The 27,856-nt window shown below is 44.5% G+C and overlaps 1 protein-coding gene across 1 annotated transcript; it reads right to left on the minus strand.

Moving 5' to 3' along the window:
• Positions 1-118: 118 nt before the first annotated feature.
• LOC135916826 (uncharacterized) lies at positions 119-27,856 on the minus strand. Its single transcript, XM_065450259.1, has 10 exons — positions 27,717-27,856; positions 25,279-25,356; positions 25,141-25,183; positions 20,375-20,472; positions 16,646-16,735; positions 15,008-15,040; positions 8,978-9,010; positions 4,835-4,900; positions 3,600-3,650; positions 119-214 (listed from the first exon to the last, which is right to left on the minus strand). The coding sequence occupies exons 2-10, from the start codon at positions 25,327-25,329 to the stop codon at positions 149-151; spliced, it is 531 nt and encodes a 176-aa protein (XP_065306331.1). The 5' UTR covers positions 25,330-25,356; positions 27,717-27,856; the 3' UTR covers positions 119-148.

Here is a 27,856-nt window from a genome sequence, read left to right on the forward strand (position 1 = left end):
ACAACAATGTTTCCTTTCTCTCTTGATTTCCAAACACGAGTGGAAAACAAGGATTACGCGTGCAACTGCTTCACCATGTGTTCGCAGTAATGCATTTCGTACGCTAATAAAATAGCAATTGCGGAGAATCTCGCTGAATTTTTATGCCTCAGTAGAACAGGCCCTTGTAGACCATATTTTCCACAAAATAATCCAGTCGCCAGGTAGCGTAGAGCTGCGAACGAGAAAAACGAGAAAAGAAAGAAGAGAAAAATTATTTCGCGATTTAGCGGTAAATGCAAGAGAAACGCGTTAGCAACGTCGCATCTCTTTGAGGTCCCAGATCCATAGCTTGTGCCGCGTTGATCACACTGCAACGTGTTGTTCAGAAGCTCGCTCAACACACGCCATACCGCTTTGAGGAGAGAGGGGCATACACAAACGCATGCACGCACACCCACACCCGCACGCACATGTGACACACACGTGACAGGTTTCCCATACTTCACGCACACTTTTTTCGACATTGGTACCTTATGCCTACGCAATAAAATACATTTGTGGCAGAACGACATACACGTCAAGTGCGAAACTGCCCTCGACAGGCCTGAGCGTCTCGCTTATAGTCACGAACGAGTGTGCTTAAGCCCCGTTATGCTATTTATTCATATACTTTACGTTACTCAGACCACTGGGCAATGCTTCTTTATTGTCAAGTTGATCATCACGTCTTACCTTGCGTTACAGTTGTATTTCTCGCATGTCTGATTGGTGGCGAGGCGTTATTGAAACAAACGCTGCGCTGCGAACGTCAGTCCTGTCACTAATTGTGTTGGCAGTGTTGACGCTAATATTCTTGCCATAGGCGAGAACCGACTAGCCCGATAACAAGTTCTGCCGAAAAGTATGTCACGAGTTATAACAAGGCACGCTACTGCGCCGATAAAGCAGCGAGTTAAACAACATGGCGTGAATCCTCAACACAGCGTGTCCCGTTTCAAACTTGTTCTTTCTGAGCAGCAAAACACCAATGAAGCAGTACGGGTGCAGGAAGCATGAGACAACGTTAGACGTTTTGAGAAGTGAACCTGGAGAAGTCACGTCAAGTCAGGAGGAGGAGCCTCCTTGGCGTGAGAAATGTGGTTCGAGGTGGCAACGCGTCTCGTTATAATTCGTGACAACACGATCAGGCCGATCTGGACTGCTGGCGTTCCTTTATTTCATTTATTTTTCAAGCGATACTAGTGTATGAAACAACAAGCTTGAAAAACAAGATAATACAATAAGACAAAATGATGACAGGGGTGAATATTTAGTTGCAAGTGTTTCCCGAAGTCCTAAGTGTTTTGTAAAGCCACTATAATACTATAACTTAGCGGACAAAAAACTTACCGATTCCCTACAGATAAAATAGTTCTGGAAATAATGCTTAAACTAGTGTCCTAATTCCAATGGGATTTGGTAAGATTGAGCAAAGATATAAAACTACAAGCAAAATAGCGGATTCACATCTTGTAGTCGGAACTACACACCTAAGCGTAAAATAGTTAGAATAAAGCAAATATTACGTGAGCACGTGTTTTCAGCAAACAAGTCTTCGTGAAGCCACCATGGGATATATTGTTCACCAGGACTAGCACCAATGAATATGTACTAAGTCCAAAATAACGACCTGGAGGTTATTGTTTGACCCTGTCACTCGCCTTGCATGTGGCACTGAGTTTCTTGTGTTGAAGGGCCCCTCACCAGGCCCCATAGCGAATTTTGTTTATACGCTGGAAGTTGTTACGTGTCCTGTAGGGAGCGTTCTGCCGCAAACAATTTTCAAGTCGGCTCATTAATAGCCGACATATTTCAGTGCCGCGAACCCATGATTTCAGCAGATGGGCTCCATTGCATAGGCCGTCTCCCGCTCCAGTCGCCCCGTTTTAGCCTTGACAAGCGAAATTCCTTCCCTGCGTTCTCCCATATACGTCACAGGCCCCGCATTTAATTTTTATCTTTTGTTCCTCGCTTCTTTTTCGGCGCTTCACACTTCCGACGACGGTGTCGCGCGCGAGCTGTTGTCTCGTTCGCGCAGCGCAAGATTTTGCGCGCTGTGCACAAGGAAAAATGACTAGCGGTATAATTCAGTGCTACACAAATACTGAGGCAGAACAAGCGGATCGCAGAACGTGATCACGCGCTGGAACGCGGTAGAAAATGACATTGTTTCGGTACCTGCGCACGTGACCGCACGACCGTGGGAACAAGCAGACGAAGCGGAAGTACACCCGGCCACAAAATATTACGGACCATGAAATTTGAGAAAAAGCTGAATATCTCCACAACCTCAAAACGCCACCTGGTATTTGCATTTCGGGCATCGGCTAGAATATGTTAAGAACATTTTCGTATACAGTTCTACTGGGTACTGCTACAGGCTGCTTCGAAATTGAACGTTTGCTGCGATCCCCTGGTCCGTAAATTTTTGTGGCCGGGTGTACATGTCTCTTGCTTCGGTGCGAAGTAAAAACAAAAACAAAAAAACACACAGACATTCCGTTTGTGTGTTTTATTATTTCTCTCAACTTCAATTCACCTATTCAAACAACAGATCGCACAGATGACAGCTGTTGCTTTGAATAATTCTTGAAGTCACTTGTCACCACGAGCGACGTCACACTGTGGACATGATTACGTAGGCGCAGGGGCAAGATTACGTCACCATCCAGCTGGAGCGCGGAGGCCGCGAGTGAAGAGGGAAACGGCATTTGGATTGCAATTTCAGATCTTTCCGCGGCGCGAAGCGATGTATTACTTTGCAGACACGATTGTTATCACGCAATGTGTGCTCTGCGCTTGTCAGCTGAAAGCGGCCAGATCTGGTGAGGGGCGCTTTATTGACGTCGCAGGCTCTATGCCATTACGGGTATATTTCTTATAGGATATCAGAACCAACTGGTTCTTAGCCGTTTCGGCACTCCGCTGAAGCGGACGCCACAAGTTCTTTATTTCAAATAATTTTTTTCTCCTTAGATTTCTTATGTACTTAAATTAAGTCTCAGTGCTCAGTGAATGAAAAAGCATGCTTAAGTAGCAATGTCTAAGCGTTGACACGAATGGTATCTTCGGCTGGCAGTTATCGAGTACTCTAAGACGCTCTGACAGGCGACACCGTATTTGGCTGGTTGAAACGGAGTGCTCGAAGCCTGCATTGGCCACTTAATTCCATGTGATCAGATTTGTTCACTAGCAATTGGAGCCGCTCCGATCACGTGACGACCACCACTTCCTTTTCCTGAGTGGTGAAAGCGGAAGTCGCCAATTTTCGTGGATCTGTGGTGTGCGATGACTTTGGCTATGCAGTCTCGTATTTTCGGAGGTTTCCCACGGATCCATTCCCGTCTCTCTAGGCGTGTTCACCTGAGGGGCCCTGACTCTGGCTATGACTAAGAGGGGCTCCAGATCTGACTGCTGCGAGCCGCAGCTTGGAGCGTTCTGCCGAAGATACCATCAAATGAGATTGTGAAACGTTTCGAAGATGCGGAAGTAGTCAGTAATACTACGAACTAAGCTAGAATCACCTCGACATAGCTATACAAATCCTGCTTCTTTCATCGTGCTTTCAAAACACTTACGTCAATAATCAGCAAGCAGATTTCCATGCCGAGATAGGAGACGTGGTAGAACTGCATTGCACCGAATACAGAACAACGAAAAGGGATTGTTGTGAATAATGAAAGCATTCATGAACAGGGAAAACTATTTGCGTCTTCGTAGTGAAAAACGCTTTAAGGATAAGCGAAGCGCTCCAACGAAATAATGAAACATTTTACTCCCTCGCTCGAACTGTGACATCACTTCATTGCGGCACGGGATGCAAAGAAAATGCAGTGAAGAGTCACGGTCGCTGGATACAAACACGCAACGTGTCTTTCACGGCGAAGCTGTTGATTGGCGTTCCGCAGTTGTGTTCGTGCGGCGCTGAAGGCGGGCGTGCGACGACGTGGTCGGTGTAAAACGCAAGGGCAACGCAACGTGTGCAACGGAACGCCGACTAGGTGTTCCGACACACGCTGGTTACACGATTGATGCGTACACGATTGACACACGATTGGCACACGATTGACGCGTAGTGATCAATAATGATAAAGGTTACCTTACGTATAGTTAGTTCAAATAAATCACAACTGAGATGCGTCGTTTAATTACCAAGTAGTCCCGATTATTGTGTTTCACATAGCACTTTACCGCCTCCACGTTGTAGGTCACGTAAGTTTACGCGGCTGCGGCAGTCAATCAATGCTGACGCTGTGATGCTCCAACACGGCCTGCTTGGGGGCCGTCATCCAGATTTCGCTTTAAAACCCAATTACTCATGATTGCAATAGAAAATCTACGTTGCGTGAACCTGACTGGAATATACGTAAACCTCCTCGCGCGGTTAGTCCTTTTCGCTATTGTCTACGGCAGCTGTAAGTATGGCGGTTCAGCCACCATTGGGATGAAAGCCAGTACATGAATTTCCCTCAACTTATTCCTCTTGACTTTATACGAATTTGTGACTTTGCGAGGTGATAGCTTTCAACATTATGTTTCGTTATAACGGTAGCCACCACCAATGATTACGCAGCTGTACGGAGCCTTCTTGCCTTCTGTATATACAAAAATCAACAACGTTCAAAGCCACAACTGGGAAGATTAGACAGATCATTCCCTCGTAAGCGAATGATCTCAGCGCCAAAGTTAGTCATTTTCGTGCACATACAACTGCAACGGGAGGACGAGTTAGCCTCTGGGTAAATACTATAGGCTCTATGGTTCCGCCTTTCCGCTACACTTGGACTAAAATGTTGTGGTATTAGTGTCTTACCTTCCTCCACTCTCTATCACTCCGAAGTTTCTTCCTGAAAACGCGCTGGCTGGCTACGGCCAAGGGCTGCAATAAGAAGGGTCGACAATAATGCGCCGTGGTGCGACAGACGCGACACAAGACAAATGAGCAAGCGCTACAGTAGAAGCGCTGCATTCGCTTCTAGAGGTTTGTTGCAAGGACATAAATACCTATGCACGAGGAAAATTCTGGGTAAGTACATAGCATAACAAAGTAAAAGAAGTGTACAGATTCCACGCGCTGTGCGAATCACTTGACGATGAGCTTTGATTGGTTTCTGTGAAGAACGGTGTGCTTGTTTCGCAACTATATACAAGGAAAAACCACGTGACCAAGTTGGACACATTTTCACCATCATACGCCTCGCTCAACATGAATAAGGGGCGCCCAAACAAGTGGATCCCAGCCACCACGATGATGGAATGACGACGAGTCAGTGACGACGATGAAATAACGACAATAGTATTTGACAACGACAGCATGATGACAATAGGATGACGCTACAAACTATGAGGACGCACGGCGTGCCGACAATGGCATGACGGTGATGGAACGGTGACGACGACTGTATGCCTGCGACGGCGTGACGACAATGGGAGGACGAAGGTTGAATGACCACGATAGAATGGCGACGATGGAACAACCACAATGGCATGTCGAAGACAGTATGACTTGGAAGTTAATGTGACGACACAATGACGGTGACGGTAGGATCCAGGAAGTGTGAAGGCGATGGCACGATGGCGGTGCACTTACGATGGCATAATTGCGGTGACATAACGGCGACGGTTAGACGACCATGAAATTGCGGCGATGATGTAACGACTAACGAATAGCGATGACGGAAGGAAAATAAACCGGTGACACGGAATGATGATCATGACATGATGACGGTGGTGTGATGACGACAAAAATGACAGCGCAATGACGATTACCAGGTAAAGGCGGCGAAACGATGACGATGAGATGGCAACGAAGGACTGGTCACAATGGAATGAAGACGATGAAATGACGATGACGGAATGGCGACGTTCCCGTGTGTGCGGCCGAGCCCCTACATGAAATGCCGCCGAGGACCACCTCGTTTCGCATAATTTCCGGTGCCGATGTTCTGTGCCAACCAATCGTGCCAGACAGCAAGTAGCTCAGCCAGCAGCGAAATTTGGCAAAGTGGGGAAAGAAGCAAAGAAATTTTCGCTATGAAACAAGAGAAAAATAAATTCACAACATTATCGCGTGGCTTCCATGAAGGCAATTTGATCTTGCTGAAGTAATGACTCACCACTAGTCTACTTAATGACTTACACGCCTGTTGCGGCTAGAATGAATAGAGTCTGCTTCTATTACGCTTCCACGACCTGCTTGGCGTTTGTTACATGATGATGATAGTAAACACGCGTGTTTTCAAAAAGTTGCTAACGTCCACACGTGGCACTTAATCTTCAGTCAATACCAACTAGCCCAATCTTTTGTACCGATAAGAAGAGGGGTTTGCTCTTAGCTTCGTTCGCCTTTGGTAGTGGTAAAAACACATGCACTTGGCACGGCCGAAGGATGCTATATGATGTATCAGATGAGAGGTGAATGTGAGATGGATAAAAACCCCGACGAAATATCTAGGTGTTCCCATGGACACTTACAAAAGCAGCGACGAATGCTGGACGAACCAAGCAAAAGAAACCAGAGAAAAAGCAGAAAGGTGGAAAGGCATCAATCTGCATTTTCGCAAAGGCAACTGTGTGTAACATGTTTTTTATTGTGAAGTTGTGGTACGTCATGCAGACGTTACACTGTTTAAGGGTGAACGTGCAAAGGCTGCACAGAGTGTTGGCGGTTTTTATCTCGGGCTCTACCTGGGAAAGGTGTAGCCGAACAAATCTGTTCAGACACGTGAAGGAAAGGTGACTGGGCTTGGCGCAACTTTTTGTACGACCGCTTGTACACAGATTTTTTTTTCGGGATGTGCGTGATCCAATTCTGCGCACTGTATGCCAGCTAAGATTGAGAGGCGCTTTTCCGGCACTTATCGTTAGTACTGATAGTATGCCGGGAAGGCTTCGTGGCCATATTAAAGAAGTTGTAGATAGTGTGCGCTTCCTTTCTGTGCGTTTTTCTTTTGATTATTTATGTGGCGTGAAAAGGAAAAGATTAGCTGGCGCGAAATTGTAGTTTGACCTGCTGATAGCTGTTTTCTCCGCCCATTGTAGCCCGTGTGGTACAGCGCTGCTGTTGACATGCCAAGTTTCAGCTCCGGTTGCCCATTATCGTTGCCGATCGCATATTGTCTGCCGAATGCACTTTTGTTCGTGCGAATGTTTTCTCTTCGTTGAGCGGGATAGCCTCCTGACTGAGCCGCCCAGGATACACTTTAGAGAGGTTGAAACAGGTTCAAACACGTTCTCCCTAGGAAGTGACGACAACTGGCTGAGAAAGGAACGCGTCAGCCTGGAGCAAACGTTTCGACAGGAAGACTCGCGAACATGAAACGTGAGACGCAAGGTCACATGCGCTCGTCTTTCTCCTGCACTGCTGTGGCAGTGCGGAAGCGACGATGAAATTTGTGAATCAAGCGGTAAAAACGCCGCCATGTTCCCGCCCAGCATCTTCGTTCCGGCTAAGCACATATTCAGAGATGGTAAGCCTAGTTTCTAATGATCAGGGTTGTTGCTATTAGAACAAATACTGAGACACATTGAGTGTCTGAGCAACGACTGTGTGATATTTGCGAATTTACATGTTTATTTCTTGTAGCCTACATATTCATTAAGGAACTTCGAAATAAGTGGGTAGCATAGTGAGAGAATATACGCCAAGGGGAAATAAACATGTAAGTAATACGAGTGCGTATTTACATGAACGTACAGTCGCGGACAGAATGAAATGGACCACGGGATCACCGAAAACGTTCAATTCCCGAGCAGCCTCTAGCAGTAACCAGTAAAACTGCCCACGACAACGTTGTTAGCATATTCTAGTCCAGGTCCAAAATGCAAATACCAGATTGCGTTGTGAAGTTGCGGAGATATTCAGCTTTTTCTTAGATTTCATGGTCCATAATATTCTGTCCGCGACTGTACATATAGAAAAGGTAGAAATACAATACAGAGATAACGAAGTGAATATATCGTTATTAGAGTTACTAGATAGATAAAGGTGAACTAAACCCCCTCGTTCCCATCCTCGAAAGAAGAATAAATTAAAGTCCTAAACCGTCGTAATGGCAATAAGGCAAAGTTAAAATCAGTAAATAAGATATAAATATATAAGTTTTGTTCACGGATCACTATAGCAACGTAATACACACATTTATCAGCACATTTAATAAGCAACATATGTTTTAGCGCTTGTCGTATTCGTGATTGATTAAATGAATGCACTCAAAAGCGCGACATTGACGCTATCCGCAAAGGGATTGTTTAGAAATTTGCGACTAATTGTCCTTTTCATTATTGATTTTCGAAGACACGCTATAATCCCAAATTTGAAGTCGACCGGTACTGAAAACGTATGCTTCTGGTAGAAAGTGTGCGCCTTCCACAAGTTACAAGAAATAGGACTTGGCACTGAAGATATGCAGCGAAATTGAGTGCTGCTCGAAATAATACATTTGCGTAACATGAAAAATGCGGGGAAAAAGATTACTGGAAAGTCAATGCATTTCACGGCGCATTTCTTCACCGTATTTCAGGAAAACGGTGCTACGCACATTTTCTGCAAGATGGTTGTGCTTTGAGTACTAGTCAATTTTGATCGCACAATCACAAGGTGCTCCCTAGAGTTATTATGATGAGTGCTATGCAGTAATTAAACAATAATGAAAGCACCAGCTATACATTGCTCTTCCTGTAAAACCGCTGACTCGTTCGAACTCAAATTTTGCGCAGAGATAAAATTTTGTAGTGACTATAGGTAAATGGCGCAGCTGGCTCAGCCATGCCACGCTTGATAACTTTGACTGCACAGCATGGAACTACTGAGACGAAGTGTACCATCGGCCGGTGGTGTTCTGACGTGACAGCGCATCCATTTTGTTTGCTCCTTGACAGACAGTGCTCATACACTGGTGAGCTAACTTGAGTGCAACCTCGCATCTCTTTAGGGAACTTATAGGGCATTCCTTACCACAGCGTTCTTTTGGTTCTCCCCCTTGAAAAACTGCAACAAAAAGAGTGATTACGTATGGCCGGTTCTTCCATGGCGCACTGCAAACGCTCCAACTTCGAAAAAAAGTGTACACTTTCATAGTTCGTCGATGCTTCTTGTCTTGTGCAAGGGTATAATATCCGTCCGAATGTTGGTATTTCGTATACTTCTTGAGAAACCCAGATTTGACATATATCCGAGTGAAATTTTGTAGAGGCACAGAATCTTCAACTGCAACGGCTGATGTCACGTTATAAAGCATAACATGTCACGTTACAGCATGTTAAACATGATGCCTCGCGCTGTAATTAAGTGTAGATTTTTCTTGTACATTTTATGAACGCCTATTCTCTCCTCGTGCTCGACGACAAATTATCAAAACGCTCGTTATTATTTAAAGGAACACTAAAGAGAAAAATAAGCTTGAACTTTCATAGTTGAACAGCAAAATATTTGTAAATTACCCTTCTTAGCAAAAGATGCCACTCTGGCCGTGAGGAGAGGCAAGCCAGAAAGGTCGCAAAGACAAAAGACAGCTGGCGACACCAACCTAACGTTCTCTCAGCAAGACGTCGTGACGTCATTGATTTGGCAGCGCCCGCTTGGGCCTAGTCGATTATTCATTCGTTAAAATGGACTGCAGCGCATTCTAAAAGAGCAAGAAAACTGAAGTCATGAACTATGGCGAACATTTAGTGTTTTACAACGACTAAAATGCAGGGAGATACTTTTAAAGTTATGATGTTGCATTGACGTACCACCACTTCGGTTACGGCACAAAATAAAAAAATTGAAGTTTTTATTGTTCTCTTCTATAGTAAGCAATTACCCAACCACGAGGTGGTTGAAAATAGGGTTTCTAAAGAATGCTGTATCTGTCAACACTGCTTTAGTGCTTTTGTCACATGGGTATTTAAGGTAACGAGAGCCCATAAAGTGCGTCTAAGTGCACCTCAAAAAGTGTCACTGTGCTTAGAGCTTGCAAAAGCAGAACATCTCAAAGTAATGAGGAAATCTATTACATTGCGAGCCCTTAATTCTTGCGATATCTATAAAAAATCGCATGTTGGGTAGACTGCCATGGCCTAAATACGCGATATATTTGAGTGAAAATGTGTGCCCAACATGTAACTTTCTAGAAAAGTTAAGGCCCAGGTTCTGGGCGATATTGCGGTAATAGCAAAGTTGCCTTTTGTTCAGACAGACGGAACTAGCGTTTTGCTCGTTCAGTATTGAAAGGGTAAGCAACTAGAATAGAGGGCACGTCGAAGTTACTTGCAAGAAAAAGTAGCCGTAAATATAGTGACGGACTCGCAAGGTAAACCGCAGATTAAGGAATTAACCCAAACGAGCACTCACATGACGTTTTCAGGATTTTGCATTTTTTTTTGCCCTAAATGAAGGTTTTCGACTTCGAAATCCTAGAACATAGGGTGTTTATAAATTACCTTTACAACTTTAGGCTTTAAAAGCCTTAAAACAGCACTTGATAATAACAAACGGTTTTAGGCTTGTAACGAGATAGACCGTAAACATTTTGTTTTTATTTTTTTCAGGTGACACAGATTTGCTGAAAAATGTGGGCACCACCGGAGAAATCTCACTGTGTAGCCTGGTTCATACAAACGAAGTCCGATGCCCAAGTGCAACGAAACTTTCGGACACAGTATGTAAGAGAACCACCGTCCCGACCAACTATCCTTCTTGTTATCGGTCATTTATGGAGACAGGTAGTGTTCATGAACAGGAGGAGGGTTTCACATGCCAACGTGGACAAGGTAAGGCAGGCGTTTGCAAGCAATCCGACAATATCGATACGTACGACGGCCAGACTGGATGCTGTCTGTGCCACTAGGGGTGCACACGTTGACGTGTAGACGTGTCACATGTGAAAAGCCGTTTCTTATTGTCTAGCATTTATTCGAAACTATTGAAATCTAAATTTCTGAACATTATTTATGGATAACGTGTATGTTGGAATGCCTCAGAGTAGTCCTAGAATAGAAACTGTAAGATAGCTTGCACGTAACGTCACGAATGCAGCTTCCTGCCACGATGTTTCTCTAATATGGCGTTTCGAATGACGCAGGTACTGACTGATGCAATCACATAGTCACTGCTGCGGGTAACCTGTTTTCGTGGAGAAAGTAAAGCTTAGGAAAGAGCCCTGTTCTACCGACTGTGCTGCAGTGTGTTGGAGCCGCGCGAGACGCCAACGAGTGCAGCTACCCGCCGTGCTGGTTCATCAACATGGCGTCTACGATGACGTCAGTGCCAGCCATCTTGCTCCGGCTCGTCCCCGGCTACGGTCGTCTGCTATGCTGTTGCTCGATCAGCTGCCCGATTTAAGCATAGCGGACGACCGAGCGAGCCAAAGCGAGTGCAAGAACTTCGTCATGGCTTGCTCCCGCGTGATTGCCTTATGATTTATGACACCATGGCACACACTCCTCCTTGAAAAGGAAACCGCAACTGATGCGTAGAAAGCTCTTATACTCCTGACACGCGAATGTTCTAAAGTCCTTCAGATAAAGGGACATCTACCGGAAAGGCGTTTAAGCGGAGTAACAGACGATAAAGGAGTATCTGTCTTACAGCAACTTTCCTTTGTTGGAAAGCAGATCGCGCATTTACATGTCGAGCGGGAAGGGCATTATTCTCGTACACAGCGTGCATAGCTTGTCGATAAAGGTAAACCGGTCACAAAACTATGGTGCTCCATAAGTATTTTTTTTACGTTGCGAAAATGTTTCAATTTTTGGCCGTAATGCGATTTGTCGAACAGTGAAGGCTTACTCTATCTATACTCTGAAACGCTCGCATCACGTCACTTGTAGGACAACAGAAACGTGACAAACGACGGAAGAAACGTGGCAAGTACCATGGCAGCGCGATAATACGCAGCATGCACAGCAAAACACTGATTGTCTATAGTTGGTAGCTCAATTTAAATTGCGGCCAAGAACGCAAAGACACGAAGAAAATAAACAAACATGCGCATTATAAGCCATCAACAATGGAAAAAGAAAGTTTTTAGGTTCTACAATCGCTAAATATAATCTACATGCACAGCTTCTTTTTAAAGTGTTTTCACTCTTGTTGCTCAAACAAGCAGCGCTACCTTCTTATTTATTTATTTATTTATTTATTTATTTATTTATTTATTTATTTATTTATTTATTGCAGCGTCGATCTGAGGAACCACCTAAGAACGTTTGGTGGTTTTCCTATCTGCAAGGGTCATTTTGCAGATTTCTGCAAGGGGTCCTTCAGAATAACAACAAAAGGGCTTTACTGCAAAGGACATTGCTTTTGTGTGTGTCAAGGACATTAGTCTACAGGACCTACATACGCGGCAAGAAGTGAAATTCAAAATGGCGTGTAAGTACTGTTTTAGCAGTGCCATGCGGTGCAGGTATTTTATTCTCTCTTAGCACATTACGTGTTATAGCGCTGCCTCGTCTGTCATGAAAGCGCCGATGTTGAAGTATTTTACACCATCCCGAAATGGGTATTTCTCGCCAGCCGCAGCGCATAAAGCAGTGACTCCTGGCTGTGGATATCGCAAATTCTGTTTTTCGCCGATCCTTGCCTTGCGTTAGCGGGCTCCATTCAAGGCCTGCGAATTGGCGATTTCATCACTACAGCATAAAGAACGAGCGAAAAAGAAAAGAAAGAAGGAAAAGCAGAAGTCATACGTATGCGACGAAACGAGATCCTTCGACACAATCTATATTCAAGCGTGGCTTACGTCACCCCCTTAATAATACGGTAAGCCTCAATTATCAATCTAGCCAGAGCATTGCATCTATTTCAACTATGTACAAAGTTGTCGAAGCCTCGGCATTATGCAGGTACTGGTTTCACGTGATAAGTTTGAGTTTGTGTGAACATAAGAGCGAGTTTAAAGCAAGACGAAGTAATTCGACCTGTCCGATTCTGAGTTTCACTGTTGTAACCTCATAATTTCATGCATTTACTAGATGGAACCGTGACGCTAGTGTCTGCGGGGGCTGCAAGCAGGGCGCCTCAGTCAGCGTGGGAATGATATGGATTTGCCGAAATTTCGTCCTTCTGGCTTTAACCGGCTTCGTGACTTTGCAAACTGATCATTTTCAAGGAAGTGCTGCGTTTTGAATAATTAAATGAAGATTACTGAAATTGTCCGACTGCTGGATTCGACCATAGGACCTATAGCACAGATGCCCGATATTGAAACCATTACACCACGGACGCACGAATAAGCAGAACCATTTCAATTAAAAGCGATTATGCGTGTTCACATAGACTCATTGCCTTTTGCACTAAAAAAAAGAGCAAACACATTATCTGCCAATGAAGGCAGATAAGGCCCAATAAACGAAAACACAAGAGCGTCCGACGCCACAAACATGCAAATTAAATCAGGGGAATTACCCGAAGAGGCGGGCTGGACTTGTGCAGGAAATTGTATGCTCAGATGTCAAATTACATTAAAGAGAATAGCAGCATTTGTAAGGGTAAGGGTATACGCTTTTCTTGCTCATCCCATGTGCAGGGTATGTTCATCGCCGAATGCCAACAATTAGCTTTCTTTGAGACACATGTACTGTCGAATGAGAGCTCTGGGGCGTCTGAAGATAGAAGTGCCGTGGTGGAGCGCTCGCGAAGGACAGCTCTCCTCCCCACTCGCCGCCCTCTCCCCCTGCGTCGGTGGCAGGAGAAGACTAACTCTCAGAAGGCGTCACGAAAGGAGGACTCTAGTTGCCTTTCACGCCGGCGCTGAAGGGAGCATGCACAAGATGAATCGCCTTATATGTATGGACACATATACTGCCGCTATGTATGTGCGCAACGGCTCTGTTCTTTAAGAATAATGCAATGCAAGAACAAAAGCTACCTAAAAATGCTTACTGCGGGAAGTAAACGACTCCTAGCGTATCATTTCCTTTATAAAGCGATTAAGTTAAGCATTCGGCTATTCGCTCGCATCGACTATAATCGTTCATTAATTTTGCACATAAAAAAAGAATATATATATATATATATATATATATATATTAATATTATTATTATTATAATATTATTAATATTATTATATATTATTAATATTACATTATTATATATATATTATATATAATTATTATATATTATATATATTATTATATATAATTTCGCCGTTGGGACATGTGCACTCAATATATATATATATATATATATATATATATATATATATATATATATATATATATATATATATATATATATATATATATATATATATATATATATTGAGTGCACATTTCCCAACGGCGAAATTGAAGCTCACCGGAAACGACCTCATGTATACACAGCTGGAATCCTGAGGTTAGCGGCACCATCAGTGTACCCACTCCTGAACTGTACTAATACAATGCATTTGCGTTACACATGAAACCATTCCGAAACTCCTCACGCACGCTTTTGAGGAACTGTTAGCTGCAACGCCAATGCATTTCATAGCATGATTTAAGGCCGGATGTCTAGAAAGTGGCGCTATAGCCTTACGCGTTCCGCTAAACAAAGACAACTTCACTGCTGCTCAGCTTCAGTTTCATTGTTTCAAATTCTGTCCTAAAGAGAATGATTAAAAAAGTTAGTTGGGCAATCTTTTTCCTTAGCTACCTGGACGTGTCAATCTCTCATGCAGTTAGTTTCCATTCCTTCAATAAAATGCACCCGAGAGACGCAACAACGGTATCAGCCTCACGTGGTTTAAAAAGAAAGTACAAACAAAAACAAGCAAGTAGTTAAATTTAAAATATGCGGAACCATGAAAGTCCATCGAACCATAGAAGAGAGCCAAACCCGTAAGTACGACTGCCTCATGCCTTGAGAACCCGTGTAGATTTGACGCTCATTCACCGCCACGGACGCTTCAGGTGCCGTTGCGGCCTTCTACCAAGTTATATGGTTCGTGAATAGGCTCTCAGATAATTGTGGTTCGCAAAAATCACACGCTTACGAGTTGCATCACAAATGGTGACTTACGTGCAACGGCAGGTCGTAGCGGCCCAATGCTATCTGCATGGAAGAAAAAATAGTTAGATTTATTAAACTACATTGATATTTATTAAATTGATGACCACAATTTCAGTGCAGTGCTTGTAGAGCACATTTGAAAACACCACTTTGATTGATTGCGACGATAAATTACATTGATATTTATTAAATTGATGACCACAATTTCAATGCAGTGCTTGTAGAGCACATTTGAAAACACCACTTTGATTGATTGCGACGCTCTACTTTGCACGTAACTTCTTCTTCCTCATAAACACACACACACACACACACACACAAAACGCTGCAGTGCGCGATCGGCTAGCGGCGACGCCTTTTTTATTGGTTTCGCGAACTATCGTTAAAGAATGCGTGAAGGAGACAGAAAAATGACAGTGGGGTCCTCAAATGGGGTCTACACACCTCGCATGAACTTTGTTGCCGTAACGTAACGAAGATCATTTTTAAGGTTTGTTAATTATTGAGCAATAATTACTTAATACTGGCCGCCTCTTTCGAAGGTTGCTAACAACATGCAAGCAGTTCTACTTCCTCCCCATACGCAAAAAAAAAAGGAGGCTTCGGTTTTTCTCCTTAATCTCGCACCGTGTTATCTGGGGCGGCCGGTGCACAAATGCCTATAGACATGCATCATCCGTTTACTTTTTGCAGGCATTTGTTTTGGACGTATTTTCACTGCGATCAAGTTCTCTCTCGGTGAGAGACGCGCATATTCTTACAAAAAAATTCTCGCACAATGTCGCGGTTCTGTAAAGCCAAGTAGTCTCGTTTGATCAGATCAACGGCGCGACGCGATTGCAGCGATGCATTCTTAAATGTAAGCGAGCACGAGCGCTTGCGCTAGAACGTGCAATGAGTCACTCATGAATAGCGGATGCACGTGACTGGCGGGACCGGACTCGACGACCAACGACTGTACTGGCCATTAACGTTGTGCTCTGAATGTTACTGATTTTTCAAAGAGCATGTATGCGCATTAAAGTGCGCGATTGTTCACTAGCAGTAATACCAGTGTTGTATTCTTTACCGTGCCTACGAGGTGCCAATGTACCGCGATATCAGTGCCCTATGTGCCTTCGCGGTGTCTGACAAGCTGTGGCACTGGCGTTGGATATAGAATGTAGAGCATTTTTTGATGGCGCTGGTGCTACGTCGAAAGCAGTCTTTAATGTACGAAGCTGGCTGATAGATTTCTTCTTACGCGAGTCTGCGACACTGTAGGTACAATAAAAGTTAATTGCCACGTTACTTTAGCACAAATGGTAAGAAAACGCAACACACACAAATAAAGACAGAACTTGTCGAACAGTATGAACTTTTGATTAAACGGCAGGATTCAATCAATCAATCAATCAATCAATCAATCAATCAATCAATCAATCAATCAATCAATATTCACTGCACGAACGTTTTTCCTTGTGAAAAGCAAACGGAGGGTGATAAACGTACAAATATTTTAGCTGCACAAAACATCGTCTGTCTATTAGAGCAAGAACAACGAGAAAAATAAAACATAAAAAATAACACTAAATAAATTGTTCAGCACATTTTGTTGCACCTTTGAAAACCATAACGCAGCTGGCAAGTAATCTGTGCGTGTCTTACCCTATAGCCGAGGTAACCAACCTCTATGGACGTGATGGCGATCCTTACTTTGCACAGAAACACACCCACTTGCATGGTCGCGGCTCGCCTCTGCGAAAACCAATAAGAAAAAGGAGAACAAGGTTGGTTGTCTACGGGAACTCGGGATGCCACCGAAAAAATTTATTTGCGACTGCGGCTAAGGTATGCTAATTTTGAGGTACTTCAGAGGTCGGAAGTTGCACGCCAAGTGGCGACTGAACAAGGAACGTGGCAGAGACAAAGTGAAGAAAAAATATAAATTTTTTAATAAAACCGAATTTTTTCTTGTGCAGTGATTACCATTTCGCACTTATTTGCTACCGTATCGGCCCTCAATCTTTTGCTGTGGCTTTTTTGCACGCAATGTGCTATATTCCTTGTCAATCTTTCCATGCCACTTGTTCGATGATGTTGATATTTTTGGATGGTGTTTTGTTGGATGGTACATGAAAGTTCCTTCCATATCAGTTCTGTATTTGTGTATTACCCCCTGTAATGACACCCAAAATGAGGGTTACCCATAGGTTAAATAAATAACAGATATGTATCACTTATGCGCTGAAAAGGTAATTGGTGTTCCAATTCAAGTCCTCACAAACTGTTTGAGGGCTGCTTTGGGGACTCATTACCTGGAACGCCAATGCATTGAATAACAAAGTTTAAGGGCATGTATCAGAAGAGCGGTTCTACTCTCCATACGCATAGCAGTCCAGTCTAGAAGCAGCATAGAAAAGAAAGAAAAGGAAAGAAAGAAAAAAGCAAGACTGATTTCCCCCCTTTTGGTGGCGTCAAATTGAGAGGTTCATGGTGACGACAAAGCAGTATAGTGGAGCTATTTTGACTCTCTTTCGAATGCCATTTACGCCACCCTACTGTGGATATTATGTGAAAAAAATTATACAAAGAATGCCGCTTTTCGTACGGTAGAAGAAATGCGCGTTTCCGCTTCCCCGAAGCCCCACATGTGTTTTCATTTTATACATTGCGCAGTGTCCACTATAATTTATGAAGAAATACTATGTGAGCGCAGATTACAGCGAAGGGCAATAGAGAATCTTTCCAGTTGCCATACAATCTAGAGATCTACTCCTAGGGAGCTGAATAATAAAATTCTTGCGTATTACGCGCTAATGCAACAACTTGCTTATGAGGCATACCGTAACGGAGGAGCGCAGAATAATCTCCTGGAATTCTATACCGTGCAGGAGATGCAGGGTACAAGAGCCTACTTGCATTGCCTCCCTTCTCCTCCACCCTCCCGCCCCCGTTTGCCTACGGCAATCAGCCTTAGCGCATACGTGCTTTCCCGCATTGTGTATGCAAGGAAGGAACAGATCCCTTAGCGCGACATGGGCGCTTATGTAGTGTATCTTACTTTGAAAGAGTTGCACAGCAGAACATATTTCTTCCACTGGTAAATATTCATTTACAGTACCTTTAAATACTCCGCAGGGATATTACACAAGGGGGGGGGGGGGGAAATGTTATTGGACACCCACAGATAACGCAAGAAAAAACAAGAAAAGAAATGCAGGCTTATACAGAAGATAGAGCGGCACAATTTCCCTCCTAGAGCTGTACTAGTTGAGGTGACGGACCTTATTTGCACGATGAATTCAAATGCATAATCGACTAATTTACAAAGCCTCCGTAATTACCTTTTAATTAGTCACTTGAGGGCACATTATGCAATTAACGAATTGTAGCTTGCGAGTTCGACAGGCGCATCCACTTGTAACGAATTTTTAGAATCGCACTGGTTTTCAGATATGCGTTCCAGAAGTTGGCGACGAAATGTATCAGTGTTGCAGTTATTTTTCTCCTGCGATGCATAAAAAGACATTTTCTAAACAAAGCAAGTAGAACAGCAATCTATTTCACCGTCAACTTTGACAGCGTTTATCCTTAAACCGAAACTTGTTTCAAGATATTCTTCGAGTGTATGTGTCCTGAGAGTTAACTTGCTTTAATTCGTAAATTGATATATGTGACCAAAATAAATAGTTAAAAGTCGATTAGCTAAAATTTGGTAATTTGTCTAAATGTACTTCGATTTATTATGTAACGAGCACCTCTTAGAGCGATCGAGCTCGGGGAATAAAACTATGGTACTGTCACAGGCCATTATAAAAAAATCTGTGTCCTCGAACGAAAAAAAAAAAACACCTGTGTGCACAACCATGTAGTCCTGGTGTCGGCTGGCCATGCGAGCAAATGACAGTTCAATCGCTCGCCATTGCTCTCTTCTGACGTCACTCGCCACTCACTATGCCTGGTGTCAGGTCTTTCGACATTGCTATTGGTGAGGCCGATGGCTACTTCGCTGCGAATTGCGAGGGGGACCACGAGGTCCACGAGTTTGATTGGTATAACGCAGGAAGTAAAAGTAAACTAGTAATAGGTGATAGCCCCGAAATTAAAATTAGCATATTCTCTACAATTGAACTTTGTTAATGCCTGAAACGGAGAGGTTGAGATTTACGCATAGCGTGATAAATGATTGTGAAACGTGGTACGCTAGGCACACGATGAATGCGCCACCACTCCGCAGCACCGCGCTATATACACGCCGACAGATGAACATTTAGCATACATGCATAGCGTGCACCGTGGTAGAGCACAGTACTAAATTAATGATGTAGTGAAGAGTTAGGCATTTAGAGCTTTGCGCATGGCCAACGCGTTAACGAAGTTAATGGACTACCAGCTGTTTATTCGATAGAACGGTGCTCTAATTTATAAAGGACACTCTGTCACTTGACCATCGCACACTCGGCTTATCACAACCAACCGTCAAGGAATAACACAAGGTAGGAAAAAAGCTGAACTGCGAACAGTTTATTTGTTCTACCGAATAAACAGTTGGAAGTCCAGCCTCTTGCGTGTGTTCTTGTATGTTTCCTGTAAGCCTATCAGTGTCAAAACGGGCACCTGATCTCAATACTAGCGACAGTATTTTGCTCACACTTTGTTCGCAGAATAAGATGAGATTAAGGGGTGGATTAGTTTGCTATCCCTTTGTCGTTGTTGCGACGGAAGTCAAACATAAAGTGGAAATGCGGATCGAAGCGGGGGCTCTGGGTCGTCTGGGCGTTGCCGTGTTCATGCACAAGCCCGCTAACCGCATGTTGCGGCCACGGTAGTCCACGATGCAGGACGCGCAAGGGCATCAGGCATAGCGCATCACGTATCGCGGCAAAGAAAGCTGACATTCTCTTACATGTGAATAATCTGGCAGACTAGAACGGTGCAGCTATCGCAGAACAGACCCCTCTTCGACTGACTCGGACTTTGAATGAACAAGATGCTATGCTGAGGCCGAAGGAACCAAATGGCGTCTGACAAAGCCCCCTTTCTTGCCTGCAGAGCGTTTTTGCTTCCCACCTAGTGACGGAAGTATGGGTGGCGTTTTCCTTTGCATTGGAAGTTTAGAAATGCTCTCTTGTATTTGCTTTTCAACGTTGAACACGTCAAGGGAAGCTACTGCTACGAGAGAAGCGTAGTGGAGGGTAGCGAGTTTATTCAGCATTATCTAGAACTTTTTTCAACGTGCGCCCAAACCAGCGTGTGGAATGTGTGGGTTCTTTTTTTTTAACCCGCCGCCATGAAAATGTGCCCGAGTATCCAATAAGCGACGCTATCACACGCAGAACGGCTCATTCACGGTGCTGTCAGCCCGGGTAAGCCTAAAAATGAGCACTTGCGTACCGAGATGATGGTGACGAAGAACAGTACGGAGATCAGCAGGCCCATCGAGTAAATGGCCACGTACATGATGTGCAGCTTCGCGAAGTTGCTGTGGTAGGCTGCGGAAAATAAATAAACCCGAGGCCTCAGTCACTAACGGGCGGCCATTGAGATGGGCCGACTTTATACGGAATTATTTCTTTTAAAGAAGTATTGGCTGGACGTTAACCACTTTCCACGTGTTTCTTTTTTCTGTTTTATGTGAAAGTGCTCGGACTTGAAACTTTAGAAACAATACTCGCGAGAGACTGAGCGTCCTGAAATAACAACTATAGTAGCTTTCCTACGAAACAGTCCCGGTTGATTTCTCGGAAGGCTTAGGTGTCGACGATATGATGCGGAAGGTCCTCACGTAAGAGCACAACATGGTGACATTTCCGTCAGCACTTGCAATATATCGGGCAACGCAATGAGTAGCAGCATTGAAGATGGTTGAGCGAATAGGAACGAGTGCCGAAATGTCACGATATACCGCTCTCACGTGACCACCTTCTGCATCATGACGTCATGGGACGGAGACCTCCCGGGAAATGCAACAAAAACCGGACTGTAGGAAAGCCACTATATAGTTATCATTTTAGGGTGGACTGAGGCTTTCACTGACGTCATCATTTTGACGTATTTAGGTATAGATGGCTTGCACTGCCGTCAACCTTGGCGACACCTTGGTGAACCAGCACGGCCAACAGCTGCCTGCATTGGCGTCGTGCGCGGCTCCAGTGCTCTCCAACAGTGATGGTAGGGCAGGGGCCTCTCCGAAGCTTTCCTTCCTCAATGGAAACAGGTTACCCGCGGCAGTGCATGTGGTATACTGACGTCATGCTAGGCGTCATATTGGAGAATCATCACGGTTAGAGGGAGCGTCCGTGACGTCACATGCAGGCTATCTTGTTTTTGTCGTGAAATTGTACAATCAACTAGCGCAACTGCCAAATGTCTCGCGCACCATGGAATAGAAAGAAGGGCAGTATTGGGCCCCTATAACGTAAAATTACTCCAGTAAGTTTTTATTCCAATCTTCTGACGTCAAGTTTGCGTAACAGGCGACGCAAGCATAAGGCGTTGACCCGCAGGGTTGGCTGACAGACCAATCAAACACTCTCCTCGTTCATAGGAGGCCACTTTTGCCTGCTCGAAAAACGAATAACGTTTCCTACCCTGAGCAGCTTGTCTTATCTAATTGGCTGACAAGAGGCGAGGAGCACGCTCAGGTGGGGAGGGATTTGGTGGGGCCGAACCACTGCACTAGAGATCGATAAGCGGATGAAGAGGGTGGTGCTGGCGTCTGCAATCAGTCCGTTTTCCCTTATTTAGCTTGCGGTGGCTGCTCGAGAATCGCGGCGGCATGCAACGGAAGCTTAAGAATGACGCTAAAAGGAAGAAGAGTTGACGGAACGAGGTCGTAAACGTGCCGAAGCTGCTCGAAAACGTTACGCGGCCACGCAACAAGTTATACGCTAATAAACCCATGCTCTCTGGCAGGTGCGAGTAGCCAGTGCCTGAGCGATCGGAGGCAGCCATCTTTTATTCCTTTTGGAACAGGGCAGCCTGCGGTGATTCAGAAGAAAGTTCAGTTTTGTTCGGCATATTAATGCATCTTTAACGCGTTCACGTCACGTTGACGTGGTGAGTTCTTGCGGTTTTGTGATGTCGCATGACGACAGGTAATGTGAGCGCAGCCCGAAAACATGTGACCGATAGCCAAGGGCTAATGGCGAAAATGCGTTGAATAAGAAATAATTTTTTTTGTTCGGTCAACTCATGCATAATCAGCGTGTACACGTCACATCAGACAGGTAGTTATCGCCGTTTTCGTGACGTCCAGCGACAGGCAGATGAAAAGGGGGGGGGGGGGGGGGGGGTTCCAAAAAGTTTTTGACCAATCGCCGACGGCAGATTGCAGAATCGGAATAGAAAAGTTTGGAATAGTTTTAAGTTATAGGGCCCGTCGTCACTTGGCCGTATTCAAGAATCCGATGATATTACGGTTTCATCATAGCGCGCGAGTACTGCGCTGTAGTATAGTCAACAGATAGCGAGAAAGTAAACAAATATAGTCAGTGACAATTCCAGAATGCGGTACATGCTCCTTATCCCCCCAGAAGAAAGCGTGATGGCGTAAAAAAAGAAGACATTAGTCACCACACAGAAGCGACGTTGCATACAGAAAGTGAACTCAACTAAATGGGAACCAAGGGGCCCTTCTTTGGTTAGTCGACATCATTAGAAACCAACTGACAATGAAATACAGGAAAGAACAGGATTAATTATTTGGTTTTTTATTTGAAATGTAGAAGTTATGAAGTAAATGTAGCGGAAAGTGGATGAAAAACAACTTGCGCGGATGAGATCAAAACCCACGTCTGGGATTGTGCGTAGAATGCAGTTATCAATTGACCTGTTGCGGCGGCGCTTTTCCATCCACTGTCTTGGGTATTATACGTGTTCAAGATCTAGCCTCGGGTATGTTAGCCAAGTTCACAATTCACGGCCATGCGGTGGATGTAGAACATCCTTTCTGCGCAGGCGTCACTTAATACGTGAAATTGGGAAATGGCAACTGGCCTATAAAACCCAGTATCTGACATGGAAGCTTCAAAGCTGCTGGAATCAAGACCCTCACTATTACTTTAATATGAACAAGGGTGACCGAGAGCCCCCTATTTTGGTTAGTAGCAATCACTAACAAACAATGAAGCAAAGGCACACAAGGGTGAATTACTTGAGCTCTGGCACTCTGATGATTCAACCATTATGGAAATGAAGGGTACAACGTGGATTTGCCAAATCTTCATGCTTGTGGCTTCAATCTTTTTTAGGGTGTTATTTATGAACATTTATTTCTAAACGCACGAAGGCGATGAGCCTCTGCACACCTGAATAATCACAGAGTTGGTAAACCGCAAGAGTTCGTTGAAATTGATGAGTCATCAAAGTCACAAAAGCGTTTGAAGCCAAAATGAGGTTTGCGCAAATCCACCATTCCCCACGCTTCCTGAACAGCCAAACGTGCAGCTCTATAGACGTCCTAGAGTCCCAGTTACCTCTGGTACATTTTCTAGAAACATGATTGCACAAGTGAGGCAGTTGCGCTCCTTCTGAGGGAAGTTAAAGAATGCAGCATGGTTGTTTTACACGAGGGCGGTAGCTGTATTAAAGCGTGCGTGCCATTTCTGTGTAAGTTAATATTTGTCCATAGTTTTGCTGTTCTTGATTCAAAGTTTTAGTTCGATTTGTTTCCATTTGTGTTACCTCAGCTCATAGCATATGCACAAATGACGTTTAGAGAAGTGTTGCCAATTTCGCGGTCTTCCCCACTAAATTTAGCAGTTTTTTTTTGCACTGCCTAGGGAGAGTGTTCGCTTGCGGGCGGTGGATATTTTACGGTTTGAACGTAATGTTTTCGACTTTTTTGGCAGCACAAGTTTTTCAGAAAATATTTAGCGCTTCACGAGTTGCAAACACGAGTACCTAATCCATGCCCCTTTAGAAATAGTGTGCTTTGCGTTAAATATCAGATACATTGCAATTTATGACTGCGGTGTGTTTCGTCACTTGGCCTCAGGGTGCAACTCTTGCAGAACGAGTGAACTGTTCAATATGTCCCGCTTCTACGGCGGACATTCACCACCAAGAAAGGAAGGCTACTCGAGAGACGATACTAAAAACTGTCAAGCTACGAAAGGAGTCTCACATACAGTTATAGGTTTTACTCATGGTAGATAAGTTGGGTAGACCACAACTGCAATTTCCACATGGAGGAGGGCCGTGCGCGCTTTTATTTAACCACACACCTATGCACCTGGGAAGCGGTAGCAAGAAGAAAATCAGAGCACCAAGTGAGCGAGAACGTGCCATCATCGGCTCAAGGGTCGCAGCCACAGTTCTACTACAACAGGATGAATACTTGGGCGAGTTGGCACGAGCGCTTCCATTACTTTCAGAAGGCAAAAACGCGAGGCAATTAAGTGTTCCTGCCACTTCGCTTATTTGTCCTGCGTCACAGTTCTTTAAAGTTATTGAAATACAAAACGGAGTTTTTCCCATGTGCAACACGCGGTACGTTACCACAGTACGCGATGCGTTAGGCCTACTGAGCATGTACGTCTTGTGCAGCTGACTGCCGCACATGTTACCGTGATTGCGTGAAGACATAACAGCGCCAAGACCGAGTGCGGACCCATCTGAATTCGTCCGTGCTACTTGTTCTCTGTCTTGACAGCAACAAATAAGAGATAAATCAGCCCTCGTGCTTAGTGACCGCTCACGTCGATAACAAATTATCAACGATTATTTTGTGGTTATTATTAAGACCAGCGTTTTCCATGTCTTTTGTTTTTTGCCGCAGCTAAGCCTAGAGAGGCGGCACTGAGCAGGAAAATTGTTTCCTTTGCCCCCAAGCAGATGCTGTGACAATATGAGCGTTCTTCGTGCATCGGCGATGTGGAATGGTCTAGAAGCCTACTTCTTCACTGCATGACATTATGAATCAACGCTCTAACACCATACCCGATGACGGTACGCTATAACATAAAACGCCAATTTCTCGGCATGTCTGCCGTTGTCCCGCGGAGAGCAGGCGCATGCGCAGAGAGCTTAACGTATGACGCTAGTATATCACATGTCACGCAAAGAATGAAATCCTAATGAAAGGTGTTGGCTGTAAAATAAGGCGAAAAGAATGAGAGACTCGGTGTGTACGGCGAGCTTTCATTGGGTGCACTTACCTAAATTCATGGCATGTATGAGTATGTAGGCGACGTTGTATATCTGCGGGAAGCAGCGAGTACATTGCATTGGGTTATGCACTAAGGGCAGTGGTATGACTACGAGATCGCTGCAGCGAGAAAAAGTGAGGTACTTACCGCGCACAAGATTGACAGGGCGAAGACCTCGGATCGACTCTTGATGCACATGGTTGGCGAACGAATGAAGCCGCTTTCCTGCAAAAAGAGGGAGAGCAACACAGCGTATAGACCTTTACTTGAAGCCACATCGCGCGACAGTAAGTCTTCACTTGTGTGTTGCTCCGGTACATGCGATTGCTATTGTGTGCGATGAGAAGAGCATCGAATTCTACGCAACACAATGATGTCTTGCGAGCGTTAGCAAATCGCAGAAATTACGTTTGGTTTCGCACTGCTTAGGTGTTTGAAAAGTTGCCTAAGCAGGGTGCTTTGGTCCGCTAGGGCACGTTGCCCGGCTGTTTCTTTTATAAAATATACAATAGACACGGAGCAGCACAATACGACAGATATATTTATATATATACACACGACTGACACATACGCATCGCTTTGTATAGTCATTGTACCACGGTGCGCCTGCCAAGGAGCTCCTAACTGATGGACGAGCATGAATAACTCTGACGTGCTTGTTCGTTTTTCTTTTTTTGTTGCAGCTAGGACAAAACATGCTGGCACAGGAGCTCTAGTACTAAACTGAATCGCTGAATTGCGCAGTTCACCGGGGTGCTATGAAAATATACCATATGAAAGTAATCGTACAGACTGCACGATTACTGCACGAAGTAATCCTGCGATATTGATGCGGAAGAATTGATGTAAATTTGGCGATATGGTAACAGATTAATAGCGTTATCAGAAGACGAGGACAAAAAAGTGTACCCTAAGTTGTCAATAAGAAAACAGCAATCTTTGAAAGTCACACAAGGAAGCCATGCAACGCGGATTACAGTGCCATTTTGTTTGTTTGCTGGTTCTGCTTGCATAATTACGTGTGATTTTTGTATGTCGTCTATCGTACATTTAGAGCTTTATATACCGTTCTTCGGAAGATCAAGTAGTTGGAAGTGTGCTGTCGTTTCGCTTGCCTTTGAATTTTGCGCCCGCTGTAAATATGTTCCCACGAGTTACCAAGTGCAGTCTTAAATAAAGCTTTTGTGGAGATATCTGTACAAGGTACAGATATCAAGCTGCTTGAATATTATAAGCGAAGTTCGTTTACACGTACGATAATTGCATGCTTGTGGAGCATTTTAGGTAAGTTTGTTTTCCGAATTCGTTATAAAGTTGTTTGTTGTAGCCAATATTTCAATTTAATTTCCCGGTTGACAGCCTCAACGCAGCTGAAGCGTTACACGTGACGGCTGTGCGTGTTATCATCCGTACTGGTGGCGGCTACAGCTTAGCACCGTTTCTTGTGGTCCTACTTCTGCAGTGTATCTGCATCCTCAATCAATCACCTTTGGTCATTTCATTTTGGTATTAAGTAGTTTTATTGTTACTTGGCGTAACGGCTGGTGCATAAAATCTCGCTTGAAAGAACAGCACCGAACCAATGGACCTCAATATAATGCTACGTAAAAAGAACACACACACACACACACACACACACACACACACACACACACACACACACACACACACACACACACACACACACACACACACACACACACACACACGCACACACACACACACACACACACACACACACACACACACACTCTCTCTCTCTCTCTCTCTCTTCAGAGAGGCATATAGATCGGCATCTTGTTTGTCTAACAGAGCAGGATGGTCGCGTTTGAGAGAGCTCACTATGCCATAGTATAGCGACGACTATCAAACTCATATTAGTGCTCATCGTGAGTTACAAGGCATAAATGTGTTCAATTGGTTAAATAAATTCCACGCTTGTTCCGTACGCTAGTGCCCGTGAAAACTCGACGCCTAGCACAAGACGTTTCACGCACCACACTGCGGCAGCATCGCTGGTAAAGCCTGTTCAATTTTTGCTATTTTCTCTAAACTTTGTGATTAGCGCGCAAGATGCCGCGTTCGCGCTGTTGCCCAGACTGGTCGGTCGTCAGAACGGAACGGGTGCGGAGAAAAAAAGTACTTATAACATGCGTCCTTTCTTCATCGGGGTGCCTAAATGCAAGCACTCGAACTTATTTTTCCCTATTGTGAATAAGAGAAGACCGCGGCAGCCTGTGAGGTGCAGGGGCTGTCGTATGCTCGGTCATTTTAGAACAGACGCCCACGCCATTAAGCCACGGCATAAACGGCAGCCATGGACCCCGATGGACGGCGACGTCTCAAAATCGAACGTTTCGCGATGGCATTGGCGCACCGATAGTTGTACGTGTTTGCTAAACGGCCACGTCCGAAGCCTGCTCGATCGCGTGACATGTGTATCCAGGTATCGCGATCTCTGACCAGAAAGGCGGTAGCTGCATTTCAAAGCCTCTTTCGACGTACCTACGTTTTCCTCTGCTGCTATACACTTGGTGGCGTACGAGCAATGCACCTTTAGGCAGAAAAAAAAAGGTTACGCTTACCCTCCTCTGTTTTGATGGCAAATCAGCAAGAAGAGCGGCCCCAGGGCCCGGCCTCCTTGCTGTGGCTTCTTCAGAGTGAACCCAGTAGAAGAGGTAAAAGTAACCAACAAATAGCAGTCGTTGTGGCGATGATGACTAAG

Source organism: Dermacentor albipictus, chromosome 7, assembly GCF_038994185.2.
Source record: "Dermacentor albipictus isolate Rhodes 1998 colony chromosome 7, USDA_Dalb.pri_finalv2, whole genome shotgun sequence".
Lineage (NCBI taxonomy): Eukaryota > Metazoa > Arthropoda > Arachnida > Ixodida > Ixodidae > Dermacentor > Dermacentor albipictus.

What these genes read in the sequence shown, in the direction of transcription:
- LOC135916826 (XM_065450259.1), bottom strand. Translation starts at nt 25,329, where the DNA reads ATGTGCATCAAGAGTCGATCCGAGGTCTTCGCCCTGTCAATCTTGTGC. An exon ending in GCTACGACCTGCCGTTGCAC is followed by an intron (nt 9,011 to 15,007) that starts GTAAGTCACCAT and finishes TTTTTGTTGCAG; the next exon opens with TTTTTCAAGGGGGAGAACCA. An exon ending in GTGATAGAGAGTGGAGGAAG is followed by an intron (nt 3,651 to 4,834) that starts GTAAGACACTAA and finishes GGTGCAATGCAG; the next exon opens with TTCTACCACGTCTCCTATCT.